The 18,544-nt window shown below is 44.4% G+C and overlaps 1 protein-coding gene across 1 annotated transcript in view; it reads left to right on the top strand.

The window, feature by feature from the left end:
- HDGFL3 (HDGF like 3) overlaps positions 1–18,544 on the top strand; it is a 69,616-nt gene that overhangs the window by 40,514 nt on the left and 10,558 nt on the right. Inside the window, exons 2-4 of the mRNA XM_060259737.1 lie at positions 11,254–11,330; positions 13,750–13,888; positions 16,374–16,532. Of these exons, the coding sequence (XP_060115720.1) occupies positions 11,254–11,330; positions 13,750–13,888; positions 16,374–16,532 (375 nt within the window). The remainder of the gene's footprint in view (positions 1–11,253; positions 11,331–13,749; positions 13,889–16,373; positions 16,533–18,544) is intronic.

Genomic DNA, 18,544 nt, shown 5'->3' on the forward strand with positions numbered 1-18,544 from the left:
GCCTTGGGCACTTGAAGCTGGGGGACAGACAGTCGCCTGGCCAAAGTGGGGGAAGGCAGGGACTGCTGGGAAGGGCGAGCGAGCAAGTGCCAGAAGGGCAGCAGCAACGGAGCATGGGACCAGCTGCCCATCGTGCCTTCCTTCACAGTAACACATACACACCAGAGTTGAAGAGCCCATGATCCTCTGGGGACGGGGCTTCCCCCTCTGGTCAGCTGACTCGGTGGCAGCGCGGGAAGCAGTCCCCCCCCCCCCCGATGTAGGACCATGGCGGAGTGCAGATTTGCATTGGGGGGTGGATCCACATGTAACTTGAGGTCTTATCACCAGCTTTAAGAGGGGATTGGATAAAAATATGGAGCAGAGGTCCATCAGTGGCATAATTGCCCATCTTGGAGTTCAATTATGCTTGTCTTACCCTTGTTCCTGGCTCCGCCCCCAATGTCTCCTGGCTCCACCCCCAAAGTCTCCTGGCTCCACCCCCAAAGTCCCCAGATATTTCTTGAATTGGACTTGGCAACCCTAAGTCCATGGCATTTTCTGTAATGGGGGAACTTGTACAAGAGGCTGTGAGATGTTGTTGTTAGCTATGTCTAGGTACATATATATATTGCATTGGTCACTTAACAGATATTCCTCTGAAGCCCAAAACTCTTCAAAGATTGGGATATTGGGCATTTGTGAGTAATATGTTCCCTGCAAACTTATTATATTCTTTTTTATCCTGCAACTGGTTTTTATAACATTGCCCTTTTTAAATGTTGGCTTTTATTCAAAGTGGGGCAACCCAGAAGTCTTTGTAGTGCAAAGGTTAAACAGATTAACTCTGTGAGCAGTTCAACTGTGACTTCCTCGATTTTCTGGCAGCCATTCATATATTTCAAGCCCTGCCCTTACAGGTCTTGGAATATATATGGCTGAGAGTTGGAATTTAGGATTTTGACTTCACACTGTACTAGCCCATCCTGCTATCTTCTATGAAGAGCTCTTACCTGGTTTGGGTTTGCCCCCTCCCCTAGTGAAGAAGTAGGAATCAGAAGGGACAAGGCCAGAACCTCTGGGGCCAGAAAATGTTTAATCCTTCCCAACCCTGTGCTGAGTCCTCCTTGCTAAGGGGCAAGCCAGGGCAGGAGACTGAACTGTTATGTTCTAGATCAGGAGTGGCCAAACTGTGGCCTGGGAGCCACATGTGGCTCTTTCAACATATTGTGTATGGCTCTTGAAGTCCCCACCACTCTGTCAGCCGGCTTGGAGAGGGCATCTCTCTCTTTAAATCACTTCTCTAAGTCAAGCCACCCAGCGGCTTGGAGAATGCACTTAAAGTTAATGTTGCTTTCTACCTCTCCCTCCACATCTTCCTTCCTTGCAGCTCTCAAACATCTGATGTTTATTCTGTTTGGCTCTTATGTTAAGCAAGTTTGACCACTCCCATTCTTCACAGAATTCCACATCTGGACAAGAAGATATAATGGAAATAGCCACATCTTACTTGAGGTTTATGAGCTCCAGTTTGGGAAATTATTGGAGCTCTGAGGGCAGAGCTTAGGGATGATGAGGTCTGGGGAGGGGAGATAGCTCATCAGGGATATAATGCCATGGAGTCCACCCTTCACTGTTGCCATTTTATCCAGGGGAACTCTGTAGCCTGGAGATCAGTTGCAGTTCTGGGAGATCGCCAGGCCCCACCTGGAGGCTAGCAACTCTACTTACATTGTCCTCATGAATATTATCTTTGTGCGCAGTGGGATGATGTGTGATGCGGGTGAGTGGGGAGAGGAATGAAAGTCATTTTTGCTACTGAATGCTAAAGCTCCAAGCCTGATTGTGGGTTATTACTTCAGCCAGCACTTCACTTCAGAATCTGCTTGTTTCCTTTCAGAAGCAGCCCAAAAGAACCGTGTGGGCTGCCTTGAGAAGCAGAGAAAAGCGAGTGAGGAGGAGGGGGGCAGTAGCAAGAGCCGTGCTTCTGTCATTAGCTGTGAGCGCCTGCTACTAGCATCTGGCCTCTCATCTCTCTTTTGTTCCTGGATTCGAGCCCTGAGGGGGTTTCTTTTTTTCTCTCCTTAAGGTCTTGCTGACACTGAGAGAAATAGCCAATCCAGTTCAGAGAAAGGGAGGGGGGCAGCATGTAAGGACAGGGGGGGGGACTGATTTGCGGCTGATTCCAGCTGTGGTGTGTGTATGTTGAAAGGGGGGGGGGTGTCCGCTGTAATGACTGCTTCTCTTTCCCATTGCTGTTTGTGTGTGGAAAATAACAGCGGGTTTCTTGCCAGTACTGAGATGATTCAGCTAGTTAAATAACAGGTAGTTATGGCGTCTGCACTCAGATAAGATGGGCCATGGGGATTTGGTTTAGAGCAAGTACTTGTGTGTGAGGATCACTTTGAGTTTTATTCTTTCTCCCCTCCCCCCTTCCCTTCTCTTTAGAGGTCTCTCAGGGAAGCACAGATTGCTCTGCTTATGGACAAAAGGTTTATCTGACTGAGGGCCTGGACCTCTGCAGTCTGTCTGCCGTTGCAGTGGGTTTAGACTGGCGTAACTGCACAAGCTTGTATTGTTGTGGTGCACATCTAAGTAGTGAAGTGACAGATTTCAGGGTACCACTGAGGGAGTACATCCCTTTCCTCCCCCCCCCCCCTTGTACCCTAGAAGCTCTTTGATTCATGAATCTTGAGCAGCAGAAGACGCTTATGTCTTATTTTTTTTTAATTCAAGGGCTAAAAGGACTGAGACAGATTTCACAATTGCTAGAGTGTTCTTAGGCTCCTTATCACTGAGCAAAAGAGCCAGGGTTTCCAGAGTATGAGGGTACAATTGGTTGAATAAAGGCTTAATATAGTAATCCCTAATAACCTAAAAAAATCTGCATTCCAGTGAGGTAGTACATTTTAATGTTACCCTCCAAGAAGACCTGCAAACTTATCCCTTCCACTTAGTAACTGGCCTTTTGCTGAGAAAAAAAGGCTGTATGGCCTGGGTTTGTCTACGTTACTATATTTATTATGAGGTGTAACCCCAAGAAATGCTGTTTAAGTATGCTTGACTTTTCTTTTGGTTTTCATTTGTTTATTTGCTATTTAAGTTAGATATGGGTATTTTTACTGGTCCTGTGAAACAAACACTTTAGAATCTAGAGGTAACTGATTTGTTTCTAAGCACAATTCAAGATGCTCATTTTAGGGTTGCCAGCCCCGCTATTACAACCGATCTTCAGACAACAGATATCAATTCACCAGGAGAAAATGGCCACTTTGGAAGATGAACTCTATGACATTATGCCCCAAGCCCCACTTTTTTTCTGGCTCCACCTTCAAAATCTCCAGGTATTCCCAACCCATCCCTAGCTAGGATTATTAACTGTCTGGGATAAGAGGACATGTGGGTATGGTATAGCACAAGAAAGCAGAGAGAAGGAATAAATAAGTTGTCACAATGCCAGAAAATAAGTTGTGGGTTCTCACAAGGTCCTGTACTAGGAATGGGCCAAATTAATTGGTTCATAAATGAGCTGGAGTTAGCAATAAAGGCACCAACAGTGCCATCCTCAGCAGAGTTGCCCTTCTTTTTTTTTTTTATATTGACCTTCTTCTAAGCCAGTTTACTTCAATGGACTGAGAAGGGTATAACTCTGATTAGAACTGCACTGCAAGTGAACAGATTGGAGCCCAGTAATTTGGGATTGCAAAATGCAGAGCAGACTGCAAAGAACTGAAGAAGGGTCTTTCCAAACTGGTTGAGTGGGCAACATTCTGAAAAATGAGGTTCAGTGTAAGTAAAGTAAAGCACATTTGGGGCAGGAAAATTATAACTCTGTGTACACTGATGGGATTTAAACTGGCAGTGACTAACTAGAAAAGGAGATTTGAGAATCGTGGTGGATAGCTCAGTGAAAATGTCTGTTCTGTGTGCAACAAAACAAATTCCATGTTACAGTTAAGAAAGAGATGGACAATAAAATGGCCATTCTCTTGCCTTTCTATAAATCTGCGGCAATGCTACATTTGGAATATTATCCAGCAGCTAGATCTTGATAAGTTGCAGAGAAAGACAAAAGAATGATTGAAGAGGGTTAAAGCACTAGGAAATGTCTAAATAAATGGGGGCTTTTCAGGGGGGTTTTTTTTTGGGGGGGGGGGGACAACTGGGGCCGCATAATAGGGTTTTGTAAAATTAATTCCACTTTCCTTAAAAGCTCAAGCCAATTGCAACCAAATTAAAATATGCAGAGTAAGTATATTTTTAGGTCTGTCAACTAATTAAATTATTTTAGTTGATTAATCAGCTGCCTTTTAACCAATTTACTGATTGAGTAATCAGCTGAGTTTCAGTGCATTTGCTTATTTCCCAAAGTCTCAGTGCAAGAGCCCTTCGAACTATTGAAGAAAACATAAAAGAGTTCATAATTTCATAAATGTGAATTAGCATTCATTGTTCAATGGCAAGCTATCTTTGACATTTTATTTTTCATTCCACGTTCTATCAAGAGAGCAGAAAACATAACAGACTAAAGTGGGGTCCTTTATTCATTTATTTATAACCCACCTTTCCTACAACCTCAAGGCAAATTGCCTAATATAAAACCAAGTAGTGAGCAGAAGACATCCAGTAAAAATGCAAGTAGGTTAGGATGACAAAAATAGGAAATAATGCAAACAAAACCGTGTAAGATATGATCTACCTTAAAAGGGCAGAAAGTGGAAGTACAAAAGTAGAGTTGAGTAGACTACAATTAAATTTCCTTTACAAGAGCATCCTATTGAACCTCAGTTTTGGTGAGTGAAATTGTCCTTCATTGAGTAAAATTGCACCACTGTCCCACTGTGAATTACGGTGCAATCTTATACAGCGTTACTTCAGTCTAGTCTCATTGCAGTGTGTTGAGACACGAGGAACTGTGCAAAAGGGTGAAACCCTAAACAAAATTACACTGTTCTAATGACCCCATGAACAGTAACAAAAGGCTAAAAGATATGGCGCTTGAAGATGAGCCCCTCAGATCAGAAGGTGCCCAGTATGCTACTGGGGAAGAGTGTTCAAGTAATCACAGAAAGAGTGAAGCGGCTGGGCAAAAGCCAAAAGGACGCTTAGCTGTGGATGTGTCTGATGGTGAAAGAGCAGTCCAATGCTGCAGAGAACAATACTGCATCGGAACATGGAATGTAAGATCTTTGAATCAAGGTAAGCTAGATGTGGTCAAGCAAGAGATGGCAAGACTGAACATTGACATCTTGGGAATCAGTGAACTAAAATGGACGGGAATGAGTGAATTTAACTCAGAGGATCACTACATCTATTATTGTGGCCAAGAGTCCTGTAGAAGAAATGGTGTGGCCTTTATAGTTAACAGGAGAGTGAGGAAGGCAGTAATGGGATACAATCTCAAAAATGACAGAATGATATCGGGTCCGTATCCAAGGCAAACCATTCAGTATCACAGTAATCCAAGTCTATGCCCCAAACACTGATGCAGAAAAGGCTGAAGTGGATCAGTTCTATGAAGATCTACAACACCTTCTAGAATTAACACCAAAAAAAGATGTCCTCTTCATCATAGGGGACTGGAATGCCAAAGCAGAAAGTCAAAAGGTAACTGGAACAAGTGACAAGTTTGGCCTTGGAGAACAAAATGAAGCTGGACAAAGACTAATAGAGTTTTGTCAAGAGATTAAGCTGGTCATAGCGAACACCCTCTTTCAACAACTCTACACGTGGACATCACCTGATGGGCAACATAGAAATCAGATTGATTATATACTCTGCAGTCAAAGATGGAGAAGCTCCTTACAGTCAGCAAGAACAAGACCTGGAGCTGTGGCTCAGATCATGAGCTACTCATTGCAAAATTCAGGCTTAAATTGAAGAAAACTAGGGAAGCCATTAGGCCATTCAGGTTTCACCTTGATCACATTCCTTATGAATATACAGTGGAGGTAAAGAATAGATTTAAGGGACTAGAGTTGATAGAGTGCCTGAAGAACTATGAACGGAGGTTCATGACATTGTACAGAAGGCAGCAATCAGCACCATCCCAAAGAAAAGGAAATGCAAAAAAGCAAAGTGGCTGTCTGATGAGGCTTTACAAATAGCTGAGGAAAGAAGGAAAGCGAAAGGCAAAGGTGAAAAGGAAAGATTCAGCCAACTGAATACAGATTTCCAGAGAAAAGCAAGGAGAGATAAGGAGGTCTTCCTGAAGAAACAATGCAAAGCAATAGAGGAAAATAATAGAATGGGAAGGAGAAGAGATCTATTCAAGAAAATTGGAGAAATCAAGGGAACATTTTGTGCAAGGATGGCCATGATAAAGGACAGAAACAGTAGGGACCTAACAGAAGCAGAAGAAATCAGGAAGGGGTGGCAAGAATACACAGAAGAATTATACAAGAAGGACCTCAATGTCCTTGACAACCATGGCAGTGAAATTGCTGACCTTGAGCCAGACATTCTGAGGGTGAAGTCAAATGGGCCTTAGAAAGCATTACTAACAACAAAGCGAGTGGAGATGATGGTATCCCAATTGAACTTCTCAAAGTCCTAAAAGATGATGCTGTTAAAGTGATGCACACATTATGTCAACAAATCTGGAAAACAGAACAGTGGCCATGGGATTGGAAAAGATCAGTTTATATTCCAATCCCAAAGAAGGGCAATGCCAAGGAATGTTCAAATTATCTCACCGTTGCACTCATTTCACATCCCAGCAAGGTCATGTTAAAGATCCTACAAGCCAGGCTTCAGCAGTATGTCGATCGGGAACTACCAGATGTTCAAGCTGGGTTACAGAGAGGTAGAGGAACTAGAGATCAAATTGCCAACATTTGCTGGATTATGGAGAAAGCATGGGAGTATCAGAAAAATGTCTATTTCTGTTTCATTGATGATGCTGTTAAAGTGATGCACACATTATGTCAACAAATCTGGAAAACAGAACAGTGGCCATGGGATTGGAAAAGATCAGTTTATATTCCAATCCCAAAGAAGGGCAATGCCAAGGAATGTTCAAATTATCTCACCGTTGCACTCATTTCACATCCCAGCAAGGTCATGTTAAAGATCCTACAAGCCAGGCTTCAGCAGTATGTCGATCGGGAACTACCAGATGTTCAAGCTGGGTTACAGAGAGGTAGAGGAACTAGAGATCAAATTGCCAACATTTGCTGGATTATGGAGAAAGCATGGGAGTATCAGAAAAATGTCTATTTCTGTTTCATTGACTTCGCTAAAGCCTTTGATTGTGTGGATCACAACAAACTGTGGTAAGTCCTTAAAGAGATGGGAGTACCAGACCACCTCACATGTCTCTTGAGAAACCTGTATAAGGGTCAAGAAGCAACTGTCAGAACAGGATATGGAACAACTGATTGGTTTAGAATAGGAAAAGGAGTTTGACAAAGATGTATATTGTCACCCTGCTTATTTGATTTATATGCAGAGTGCATCAAGCGGAATGCTGGCCTGGATGAAGCACAAGCCGGAATTAAGATTGCCAGGAAAAACATCAACAACCTCAAATATGCAGATGACACCACTCTAATGGCAGAAAGTGAGGAGGACCTAAAGAGCCTCTTGTTGAGGGTGAAAGAGGAGAGCACAAAAGTAGGCTTGAAACTCAACATCAAAAAAACTAAGATCATGGCAGCCAACCCCATCACACCTTGGCAAATAGAAGGGGAAGACATGGAAGTAGTGACAGACTTCACATTTCTGGGATCCAAGATCACTGCAGATGGTGACTGTAGCCATGAAATTAAAAGATGTTTGCTCCTTGGGAGGACAGCTATGGCGAACCTGGGCAGTATAATAAAAAGTAGCAACATCAGCCTGCCAACAAAAGTCCATTTAGTCAAAGCGATGGTATTCCTAGCAGTAATGTATGGCTGTGAGATCTGGACCATAAGGAAGGCCAAGTGCAGAAGAATTGATGCTTTTGAGCTGTGGTGCTGGAGAAGAATCTTGAGAGTCCCTTGGACTGCAAGAAGATCCAATCAGTCAGTCCTAAGGGAAATCAACCCAGACTGTTCTCTGGAAAGTCAGATGCTGAAGCTGAAGCACAAATACTTTCACCACCAAATGAGAAGGGAGTACTCACCGGAGAAGACCCTGATGCTGGGAAAGACAGAAGGCAAAAGAAAGGGACAGCAAAAGAGGAGATGGCTGGACAGCATTACTGATGTAACTAACACAAAATTGAGCAGACTTCAGAGGATGGTGGAAGACAGGAGGGCCTGGCATGACTTTGTCCATGGGGTTGCAAAGATTCGGACTCTAATGTGCGACTGAACAGCAACAACAAGGTAATTAATATAAGTGGACTTAGAAGAATGCAACTCTGTTCAGGATTGCACTGTCAAATCAACCAAAGTTGTGCTGTTTGAGCCTGTGCCGGGTTGCCCAGAAGGGCTGTTTACTCCCAAACAAATACACATAATCTTAGGCGTATTTACACAGAAGTCAAGCCCACAGCATTCAGTTCCCAAATAAATGAGCATAGGCTTGCAGCCTTAGTTGGCTAATCTGCTAGTTAAACCAGTTAAAGCTTGCAGTCTTGGTAATTTAGTAAATCCACTTATTTTTTCAGAATGCATTTCAGTTGCTCAGCTGTCTTCAGGTTTTCTTAGGAAGAGCAGAATTTCAGTTCCCCTGCTTCAGATGCTTCTTGTCCTGTTTAGTAAAAGTGTTTGTGTGAGATAACCCCCGTGCTCATGTTAAGAAGTATTACCATTTATCAGCATCCCCAGGCCACCGACAGAAGTGCTGGCAGAAGTAGCAGCTTGCTGATTATGACAAAAGGCCAGTAAGAATGTCTGCTCCCTTCTGAAAGGGATATATGTGAGCAATGTGGCTTGCCTTGCAAGTAAGCATCAACTTTTATCAAACCACAGACATTTCACCAACCCCTGAACCTTGCAGAGCCAGTATGCCAATGGGTATTCTGGAGAGGTGGCCCAGAAATTGTCTAAATAAAAAAATAAATAAATTAGGCTGAGACTGGCAAGAATATATAAAGTTGTCAGCAATCATTTCTGGTATGTCAACATGCCAGTTGTTGCTGGTGCGTTGCTGGAGAGAGCCAGAGGGGTGTAGTGGTTCCAGAGTATCAGACTTGTAGGTTCAAATCCCCAGTTGTGCCATGGAAGCTTACTGGGGTGATCTTGGGCCAGTCACATGCTCTCAACTTAACCTACCTCACAGGGTTGTTGTGGGAGTAAAATGGAGGAGAGGAGAATAATGTCAACTGCTTTGAGGAGAAAAGGTGGTACACAAATAAAATAAATATATAAACAAACACCACATGGATTTCATACATATGTGTTGGAAGTGCATTATATACCAGTAGTCCAATACTGGTGAATTATTGGGAAATGATAGAAATAATGCTCTCAAAAGAATTCATATACAATATCATACCGGAATTATTTTTATTATGTAGCTCCTATTCCAAAGAAATACAGGGTTGGGTACATTATATGTCATTATGACTGCCAGATTAAGCTGAAAAGACTGACAAGGAGATCTTTTGTAGATAAGATTAAAAACTATGAGCTTGTAAACCTTACAGCACTTCAAAAAAGAGGAAGATGTACAGGACATTGATCAAATATAGCAAAAAGTTTAGCTCTGTAGGGAACAGACAATATACAATATGTAAAAGTTCCCATCTTATAGACAGTTCAAAGGGGCAAGATAAGGGATAGGGGAGGGACGGTGGCTCCGTGGTAAAGCATCTGCTTGGTAAGCAGAAGGTCCCAGGTTCAATCCCTGGCATCTCCAACAAAAAAAGGCAAGTAGGCATTAAAAACCTCAGCTTGAGATTTGAGAGCCGCTGCCAGTCTGAGTAGAGAATACTGACTTTGATGGACCGAGGGTCTGATTCAGTATAAGGCAGCTTCATATGCTGCATGGAAACGGAGAAAAGATACAATATTGTTTGTTTCTCATGTGGAAATTGTTTATTTGTTCATTCTTATGTATGTATAGCTGGAAGAAAAATAAAATAAAATTTTTTAAAAAAAAAGCTTTTTAAAATGAGGCTAGAATGTTGCACTTGGACTAAGGTGGGCTTGCCAACTCTGGGTTGGGGAAATTCCTGGAGATTTGGGATTGGAGGATAAGGTTTTGAGAAGGAGAGGAACCTCAACAAACTATAACACCATAGAGTCCACCCTCCAAAGCAGCCATTTTCTCAATGGGAGCTGATTCCTTTACTCTGGAGATCAGTTGTAATTCCAGGAGTTCCCCAGGCCTCACCTAGAGGTTGGCAACCACAGAATAAAGATCCTTTTCTAACAAGGGGTGGCCAGACTGTGGCTTGGGAGCCGCATGTGGCTCTTCCACAATATTTTGTAGCTCTCAAAGCCCCCACCGCCCCATCAGCCAGTTTAGAGAAGGCATTTGTCTCTTTTAATTCATTCTCCAAGCCAGATGGCATGGGGGCTTGGAAAATACATTTAAAGTTAAGTTGCTTTCTTTCCACCTCTGTCTCCCCCTCCCCTCCCTCTCCATCTATTTCCCTTCCTTCTTTCCTTCTTGTGGCTCTCAAGCATCTGATGTTTATTCTGTCTGGCTTTTGCATTGAGCAAGTTTGGCCACCCCTGTTCAGCTATGAAGTACGTAGTGGCTCTCCTGAAAAATTGTTGAGGAGGCCAAAAGGGAATGAACCTGTTAGGCTGCCTGCAGGAAGGGGTAATGGCTTGAACAGACATGAAGCCGTCTTATATCGAGTTAGGCCCTTGGTCTCTCTGGGTCTACAGGTTGTCTGCTGTTACAGAGTCTCAAGTGGAGGTCTTTCGTGTCAAGTGGAAGTGCAGAGGGATGAAACTGGGACTTTCTGTGTGTGAAGCACATGCTCTTCCTCTGGGCCACGGCTCTACTCCACACGTTGCCCATTCAGAATTAGAATAGGTGACCTCTCAAGAAAGCTTTTGCCATTTGAAAGGAAGTGGGGTGTCATCAATATGTGACATGATTGATAAACATCTGGATGTCTTGGGAGGCAAGTAGAAATTTCTGAGTTAGGCAATTCTATGAATGAGGCACCCATGAAAGTTAAAAACATGCATTTTTGTTCCCACAATGAAAGTTGGGTTTTTCAGGATTCCAGCAAGCTTCAGTATACATATGTATGTGCAAGTTTCTCCCGTTGGAAGTGGCCCACTGATGGCTGCATCGGGCTTTTGGAATGCAGTGGCTCTTGCTTCTTCCCACCAGACACACTTCTCATTGGCTAAAGGTTTGACCTCTCTTTCTGTTCAACAGATTGATGAACTCCCTGAGGGAGCAGTGAAGCCTCCAGCAAATAAATATCCTATCTTCTTTTTTGGGACTCATGAAACGTAAGTGAATGAATGGCATGTTCTTTAAAACACACACAAACTTCTTGCTGCTTTCCAGCTGAACTGAACTCGAGTGGAAACTGACATGAGGTTGAACCAACACCAGGTTGTTATTTCCCAAAGGCCTCTGCTTCAGCAAAACTCCCAGGGTGGGCGTGGAAGTTCCTCTTGAGAAGGGGATGTGGATGTGTTAGCCAAAATGCTGTGTTCAGATTGGGAGCTCCTTGCTGGAATATTTATGTGTCACATTTTTTAATCCTACTCTTCTGGCAAGGAGCTTAGACTGGTGCTGAGTGTCTACAGCAGGCCTGCAATATTTCTGACCCACCCAGCTGAACAACCCGGCCCCCTCCCCTTTCTGTGCATTGCAGCCCGCCGGGTGCTGAAAGAGCCCTGTTACTGTAGCCTTAAAATGGTCAGTTAGAATTGGGAGGTTGTTTGTCACACCTCTTTTTTAGGTTACGTCATGCAACTGATGGTTTGCATCCAGTGTGGAAGATGGCAGATTGTGCGGGTCTGGATTGGAGTGTTTTCAGTTGGTCTTCTATCAAAAACCAGGGTGTTTCTGCTTTGTTTCTCAGCAGACCTCTTCTGAAATGACAAAATATCATCCCAAAGCCTCTTTTTTTTAAACCACAATCCCATGAAAGTGTTCAGAATCTTCTGATCTTCCTTTAAGGTGTTTGTGGCAGTTTATATTGTTCTCCCTGACCCCATTTAACCCTCATGACAACTCTTTGAAGCCAGTTAGCAGCCCAAGACTGGGGATTTGAACTAGAGTTTCCCAGGTAATGGTCCAGCATTCTAACCATTACACTACATTGCGTCTTTGTGGAAACCACCTGCGTTGCACTGACAAAGGGTGAAGTGTAAGGAAGTGTGGTGGAACAGCCCCACTCTGACCTGCAGGCCCTGTTCTGCCATGCCTTCCCGGGTGTCTGGGCACCAGTAGCTGCCCAAAGGCTCCTCGTGGCATCTGTCATCCACCTGGCTTTCCCAACACCGGAAGGGGCTTTCTCTCCCTCTCTTGGTTCAACTGCTATCACCATCTGGCCTTTGTAGGAATTTCCCACTGAGAGCACCAGGGCTCCCAACTTCCCCTCCCTTTTCTGAGGCCTGGACTCCCATGTCTTCTGCTGTCCAGCAGCTGGTTACCACGGGAACAGCTTTACTGCATTGTGCACCACTGGGAGACTGGCCGCTCGTCAACTGACTGCCTCTCCCCTTATTCTGGTGCTCCTTTATTAAATAGCATGCCTGGAGTGATGGAGGTCTGATGTGGTACAGAGAACTGCTGCCGGCATTCAAAGTTATAAAGCACTTATTAAAAAGAAAAAGTCCACATGCACACTCTCAGCATAGGCACAGACTGAGCAAGGGATCCCAAAGAAAAGTCAAAATGCAGTTCCTCTGTCCCTCTCTTGGTACATGCCCCAGCAGATGTTGATGTAAGGCAGGTTCTTTAGCTTAAAAGGTTACAAAGGGCTTCTCATTGCCTTGAAGCCTCTGCTCAGGTGCTCAGTCCTGCAGACCTCAGGGAACCGTTGTGTCTGCCTTCATGCCCAATTTCATCACCTCTCCCACTGATCAGGTCAAAGAAGCTTTTCCTGAAGTGTCCAGGAAAAGACTTTTCTAAGGGTTTCAGCCTCCAAAACTGTTCCCTGCTAGATGTCACTTGCCTAGCTGAAGGGGGTGTGTGTGTGAGAGAGAGAGAGAGAGAGAGATTTGACAATCTCACTGTAGCCCGCCTGGCTTTACCGTCTGCATTGGTAACTCTGTGGTGGGTGACATCTCCCCAACCTGTGTTCTGCCAAGACAGAAAACCTTTTTAAGGTGAAGATTTTGCTCAGTTCAGACTGCCAAGGAAAAATGAATTCCTCCACAGGAAGCATTCAAGAATGTCATGTGGGGGTAGAGTTCTTCTTGGGCTGTAAAGATGGGAGGGTATTGTGTTTGTTTTGTTTCCAGCTGTTCAGTCATTTAACAGTTATAATGAAAAGCATGTATGGAAGACATTTTCCTCACCACTGAATTACTACAGTCAGCCAACACATGATAAAGGGCTTCCAAAACAGTAGGGCTGTGTGTGAAATCTGTGATACATTTGCAGTTAAAAAATCGTTGTAACTGTTCCCCTCCCCGTGTGGCAGGCGTTTTGATTCCAGGGAATAAATGACTGCAGTTTGTGGTTTCACCATGTGAGGGCGCATTCACACAAACCTTTAACTACAAAGGTACTGTGTATGTTGTTCAAAACATAGAGAAAAAAACAGCCTAAAATTAAATCTCAGAAGTGAATTTCTTTATTTAAAAAAGTAACCTGTTATCGCTAGACTTCTCATCTTTCTCTATATGGAAAACATTGTTTTTTAAAAAGCGGAGAACTCCTGTTTGACTGTGACCTTTGTTGAAAACGCAGTGCTTTCTTGGGGCCAAAAGACCTCTTCCCATACAAAGAATATAAAGACAAGTTTGGGAAGTCGAACAAACGAAAAGGATTTAATGAAGGCTTGTGGGAAATAGAAAACAACCCTGGCGTCAAGTTTACTGGATACCAGGTAAGGCTTGCTTTTCCTTTCATCCACGTGTTGTTTATATCCCTTCCAAGGTTACTTGACTGAAGTGCAAACAATTGGGCTGCTGCACCAGGAGATATCGTCAGCTTGATACCTTGGATGGGTCCAACATGGGCAGGAAGGATCTTGTGGCAACAGCATTTCTGTTATCCTGTGCCAAATCCTCAACAATGCTCAGCTGGGCTATTAAGAATCAGGAGGCCTTGGGGGTTCTCTGCTTTGAGTTTTCAGCTAGCACGGGTGGGTTTCAAACTTTCTGCTTTGCAGAGGATGGTGGGATGGGTTTGGACTGCTCACTGAGTTTCTGAGGGGCAATTGTGAGACTTCATTTGGAATACTGTGTACAATTCTGGCCACCGCATCTCAAAAAGGATATTATCGCATTGGAAAAAGTGCAGAAAAGTGCAACTAGAATGATTTAAGGTTTGGAACATTTTCCCTATGAAAAAAGGTTAAAACGCTTGGGGCTCTTCAGCTTGGAGAAACGTCACCTGCGGGTGAAGTACTTTTCTCCCTTTCTCACAATACAAGAACTCGTGGGCATTCAATGAAATTGCTGAGCAGTCAAGTTAAAACGGATAAAAGGAAGTACTTCTTCACCCAAAGGGTGATTAACATGTGGAATTCACTGCCATAGGAGTTGGTGGTGGCTACAAGCATAGCCAGCTTTAAGAGGGGATTGGATAAAAATATGGAGCAGAGGTCCGTCAGTGGCCACAGTGTATATATATATATATGTGTGTGTGTATACACACACATATATTGGCCACTGTGTGACACAGAGTGTTGGACTGGATGGGCCATTGGCCTGATCCAACATGGCTTCTCTTATGCTCTTATGTTTGTGTTAGTGTGCCCTAGAGCTCAGCAAATAGTCCCTTGTCACTATACATTGCAAAGAAAGCTTGGTTAGGATTCACAGTCTTTCAGGGAGGTTTGTCTGCTGACATGGAGGATATGTTTGCAAGGAACTTCAGGGATCTTTACAGTACTGTCAGCACTGGAGAATGTGTGAATCGTGTGCCAAATTCTTTAACACCTAGGCCAAGTCCAAACAGGCAGCTTTTGATACAGCACTGGATTTGTTGTGATGCACATTGGAGGTGCTGCCCACATGGCATCCTGTCATTCCTTGTTTAGGGCTCTTCTCTGGGAATCTTATATGGAAATTATATAAGGCAAGGTACATATTTCAATGTGAATGGACCTATACATATACATATATATATGGGAAAAGCCATCTTTTCCCATCCCAGTACTTCCCTCATTCTGAGCTCTTGCAGTGGGGGAAGGAGAGGTTAGAGTTATGTGAATTTGTCCTGTTTTATCTTAGTCACCTTGGAAAGCATTTATTGACTTATGTAGTTGTTTCATTTTCTCTCTCTTCCTCCAATGGGGACCCCAAAATGGCTTTCAGCATTCTCCCCTTCTCCATTTTGCCTTCACAACAACCCCAGTAGGTAGGTCAGGCTGGAAGTATATGGCTCCTCCATGGCAGTGAGCCTCCATGGCAGAGTGGGAATTTGAACCTAGGTCTCTCAAATCCTAGTCAGTATAGCATACTGTACTTTGAAATGTGCAGCGTCTACTTCCTTAATGGGGATGTCTGTGTGCAGTTGTATAGATCTGTGCAGTATTTGTTACAGGTGCTGTCCTCTTTAGCCAGTCATTCTTGTGTTTTGCTCTGAATTGTTTTTGACAGAATGTAGCTTGTGGTTCACCAGAAAGCTGTAGTTAACGTCATTGTAGGAAAACCAAGGATGGAGACCTCTGGCCACTGCAGTAGTTCATGTTCCTTATTGCCAATGGAACAAACTTTCCAAAGGGTTTCAGCAGTGCTATTCTTGAAAGGACTAAAACGCATCACCCAGAAGAAAGTTTTCTGATCTGTAGCATGTGGACTCCCATCAGCTCCCTCCCCCCACACTCCCTACCGAGTTTCTTTCTTGGCACTGGGGACAGAGCTTGCCATCTTGGAGACTGCAAAATAAGCCATCTAGGTGGCTGATAAAAAGGCTCAGTGAATGCCTCAAATCTGTCTGAATGTAGTAAAAGCAAAGAAATGTGTTAACGGGCAAAGAGTTCAGCTTGCAGAGAATCATAGTTTTCATTCAAAAAGATATGCCTAATAGTGCATGGGTAAACTCATGCTGAGACCTCAGAAGTCAAAGAAATAGTTGAAAAAAGGTGCAGGGAAGGGCTTCTAGGCTCTGTGTCCTTCCCCTGTCTAGAAAGATCACCATAAAACTTGCAAATTAAGAATATGCAAATCAGTCTGGATTGCAGAATCCAGGATTTTAGGGTGCCTGTTTGCAAAATTTCCAGAAAAAAATGTTTTACTCGAAGTCTATGCTGCTGTATGTGGAATGGCAGGGCTGCCAGGCACCTTGGATCAGTATCTGAAATACAGGATATTACAAAAGCTAATTGGTGGGAGTTCTGACTGGTGTTGTTTAAACTTTCAAAGGCAATTCAGCAGCAGAGCTCATCAGAGACTGAGGGTGAAGGGGGGAATACAGCAGATGCCAGCAGCGAAGAGGAAGGGGACCGGGTAGAAGAGGACGGGAAAGGCAAACGAAAGAATGAAAAAGCGGGCTCAAAACGGAAAAAATCCTACACTTCAAAGGTAATTCTCTGTTTTATGGAAAGCAAAAACAAGATCTTTAAACTGCCAGCCGAAATGGTAAAGTGCTACTAAAGAAAATGCCACAAGCAAAAAATGAGCTTGAACTTAGGGTGCATTCACACTACACTAAATAATGCATTTTGCAACTGGATATTTTCTATTCTTACACAGTAAAAATCCAGTTACAAAACACATTATTTAGTGTCGTCTGAACACACCTTTAGAGTAGCTAGGGGTCCCAACCCTCCCGCCCTGGCGGGGGACCCCAGTTTTTCCAGCCTCTTCCCCCGCCCCCCCCCCAAAATGGAAGCGGGGGAAGGGTGGGAAACGGCGCCAAGGAGCGGGCGACGCCGCTGCGCTGCTGCCGCCTCTTCTCCGTAGCTGCTCCTCCGAGATGGGCTCAGCCTGAGGAGCAGCTATGGAGAAGCGTGGCGAGCCCCGAATCTGGGTCCTTCTAGGACCCTGAGCAGCAACGCTTGAGGAGCAAGGGGGACGCGCTTCGCTTCTCCGCCGGAGAAGGAGGAGGCGGCGCTGAACTGAGCCGTGGCGGGAGGAGGAGGAGGCAGAAGGAAGGGAGGTTGAGAAAGGCAAAAGGAGGGGGAAGAAAAAGGAGGAGGCTGCTGTGTCGTGGTGTGCGCGCGCAGCAGTAGTGGAATCGCCGCTGCCTTCGCTAAACCGAGGCTTGAGCCCGTGGGGAGGCGCCGCCACCACCCACCACCCCCAGAGCCAAGCTGCCCAGTCACCAGCCCTCAGAGCCCAGGTAAACCCGAGAGAGCAGCAGCGACCCCTCCTCTCCGCCCTGGTACGCCTCAACTCCTCCCCTCTTCACCTGCCCTCCTCAGGGGGTTGCTTGGCAACGCCCCTTGCGAGGGAGGGAATCGAATGTGTTGGGGGCCGCTGTTTGAGGCGAGGAGATTGGGAAAGATTGGCCTGGCTGCCTCCTCGCCTTCCCTGCTGGCCGGTAGGGTTGCCAATCCCCAGGTGGGGGCAGGGGATCCCCTGGTTTGGAGGCCCTCCCCCCCTTCAGGGTCGTCACAGCCTTGATCTTGGCTCCACCCCTAATGTCTCCTGGCTCCACCCCCAAAGTCTCCTGGCTCCACCCCCAAAGTCCCCAGATATTTCTTGAATTGGACTTGGCAACCCTAAGAGTAGCTAGGAATGGATCTGATGTTTACCAGAAAGGGTTAATTAAAAACAAAACAGAAGCATGTTTTCAGATGTTTCCTCAGTTTGTGACAGATATTTTCACAGCTTTGCTTTATGCTTGCCTGTTCCTTCCCCCATCCCCCTTTCCCTCATGCGCAGAACACAATGAAGGCCTCATACTTTAGGAAATCTTCACTCACGTTACAAATTTCAAGTTAAGAAGTCATCCCCAGCAGATATGTTGTATGCACACATTTCAGTTCCAGGGGGGTTAAATACCAATGAAACTGTGGCTACATTCTGATGTCACCAGAAACCTTTGCCTGTTTTGTGATAGGCATGTACTTGGTTTGTGCATATTGGAGCATGTTACTTTCTCAGGATTTGTGAACTGGGTTTGAACCTTGTATTAGAGTTTTGGGTTGGGGGGATTAGAAATTGAACTCCAATTGGCCTTGGCACTTGCATTTTGGATGTGGATATAAAGTATTTTTATTTTATTTTATTTTATTCGATTTATATCCCGCCCTACCCCACCGAAGCGGGCTCAGGGCAGCTCACAACACAAAAACTAACAAAATCAATTTAAATACATTAATAATACATTAATAATTATAATTATACAATAAAATACATAAAATACTTATAAAATACATAAAAACACGTAAAACTCACTTCAGTATGTACTATGCTACCTTCCTTAAATCAATTCTGGCCCTCTGGCAATTCCCTCGATGACCTGGTGGAAGCCTAGAATGACAGGCTCTCCAGGGCCCTCGACGAGATTGCACCTAGGCGCCCTCTGCGCCCTCGCCTAAAGCTAGCACCCTGGTATAACCAGGAGCTGCGACTCAGACGACTAGACA

This window comes from Heteronotia binoei, chromosome 19 (genome assembly GCF_032191835.1).
Source record: "Heteronotia binoei isolate CCM8104 ecotype False Entrance Well chromosome 19, APGP_CSIRO_Hbin_v1, whole genome shotgun sequence".
In the NCBI taxonomy this organism is placed as follows: Eukaryota; Metazoa; Chordata; class Lepidosauria; order Squamata; family Gekkonidae; genus Heteronotia; species Heteronotia binoei.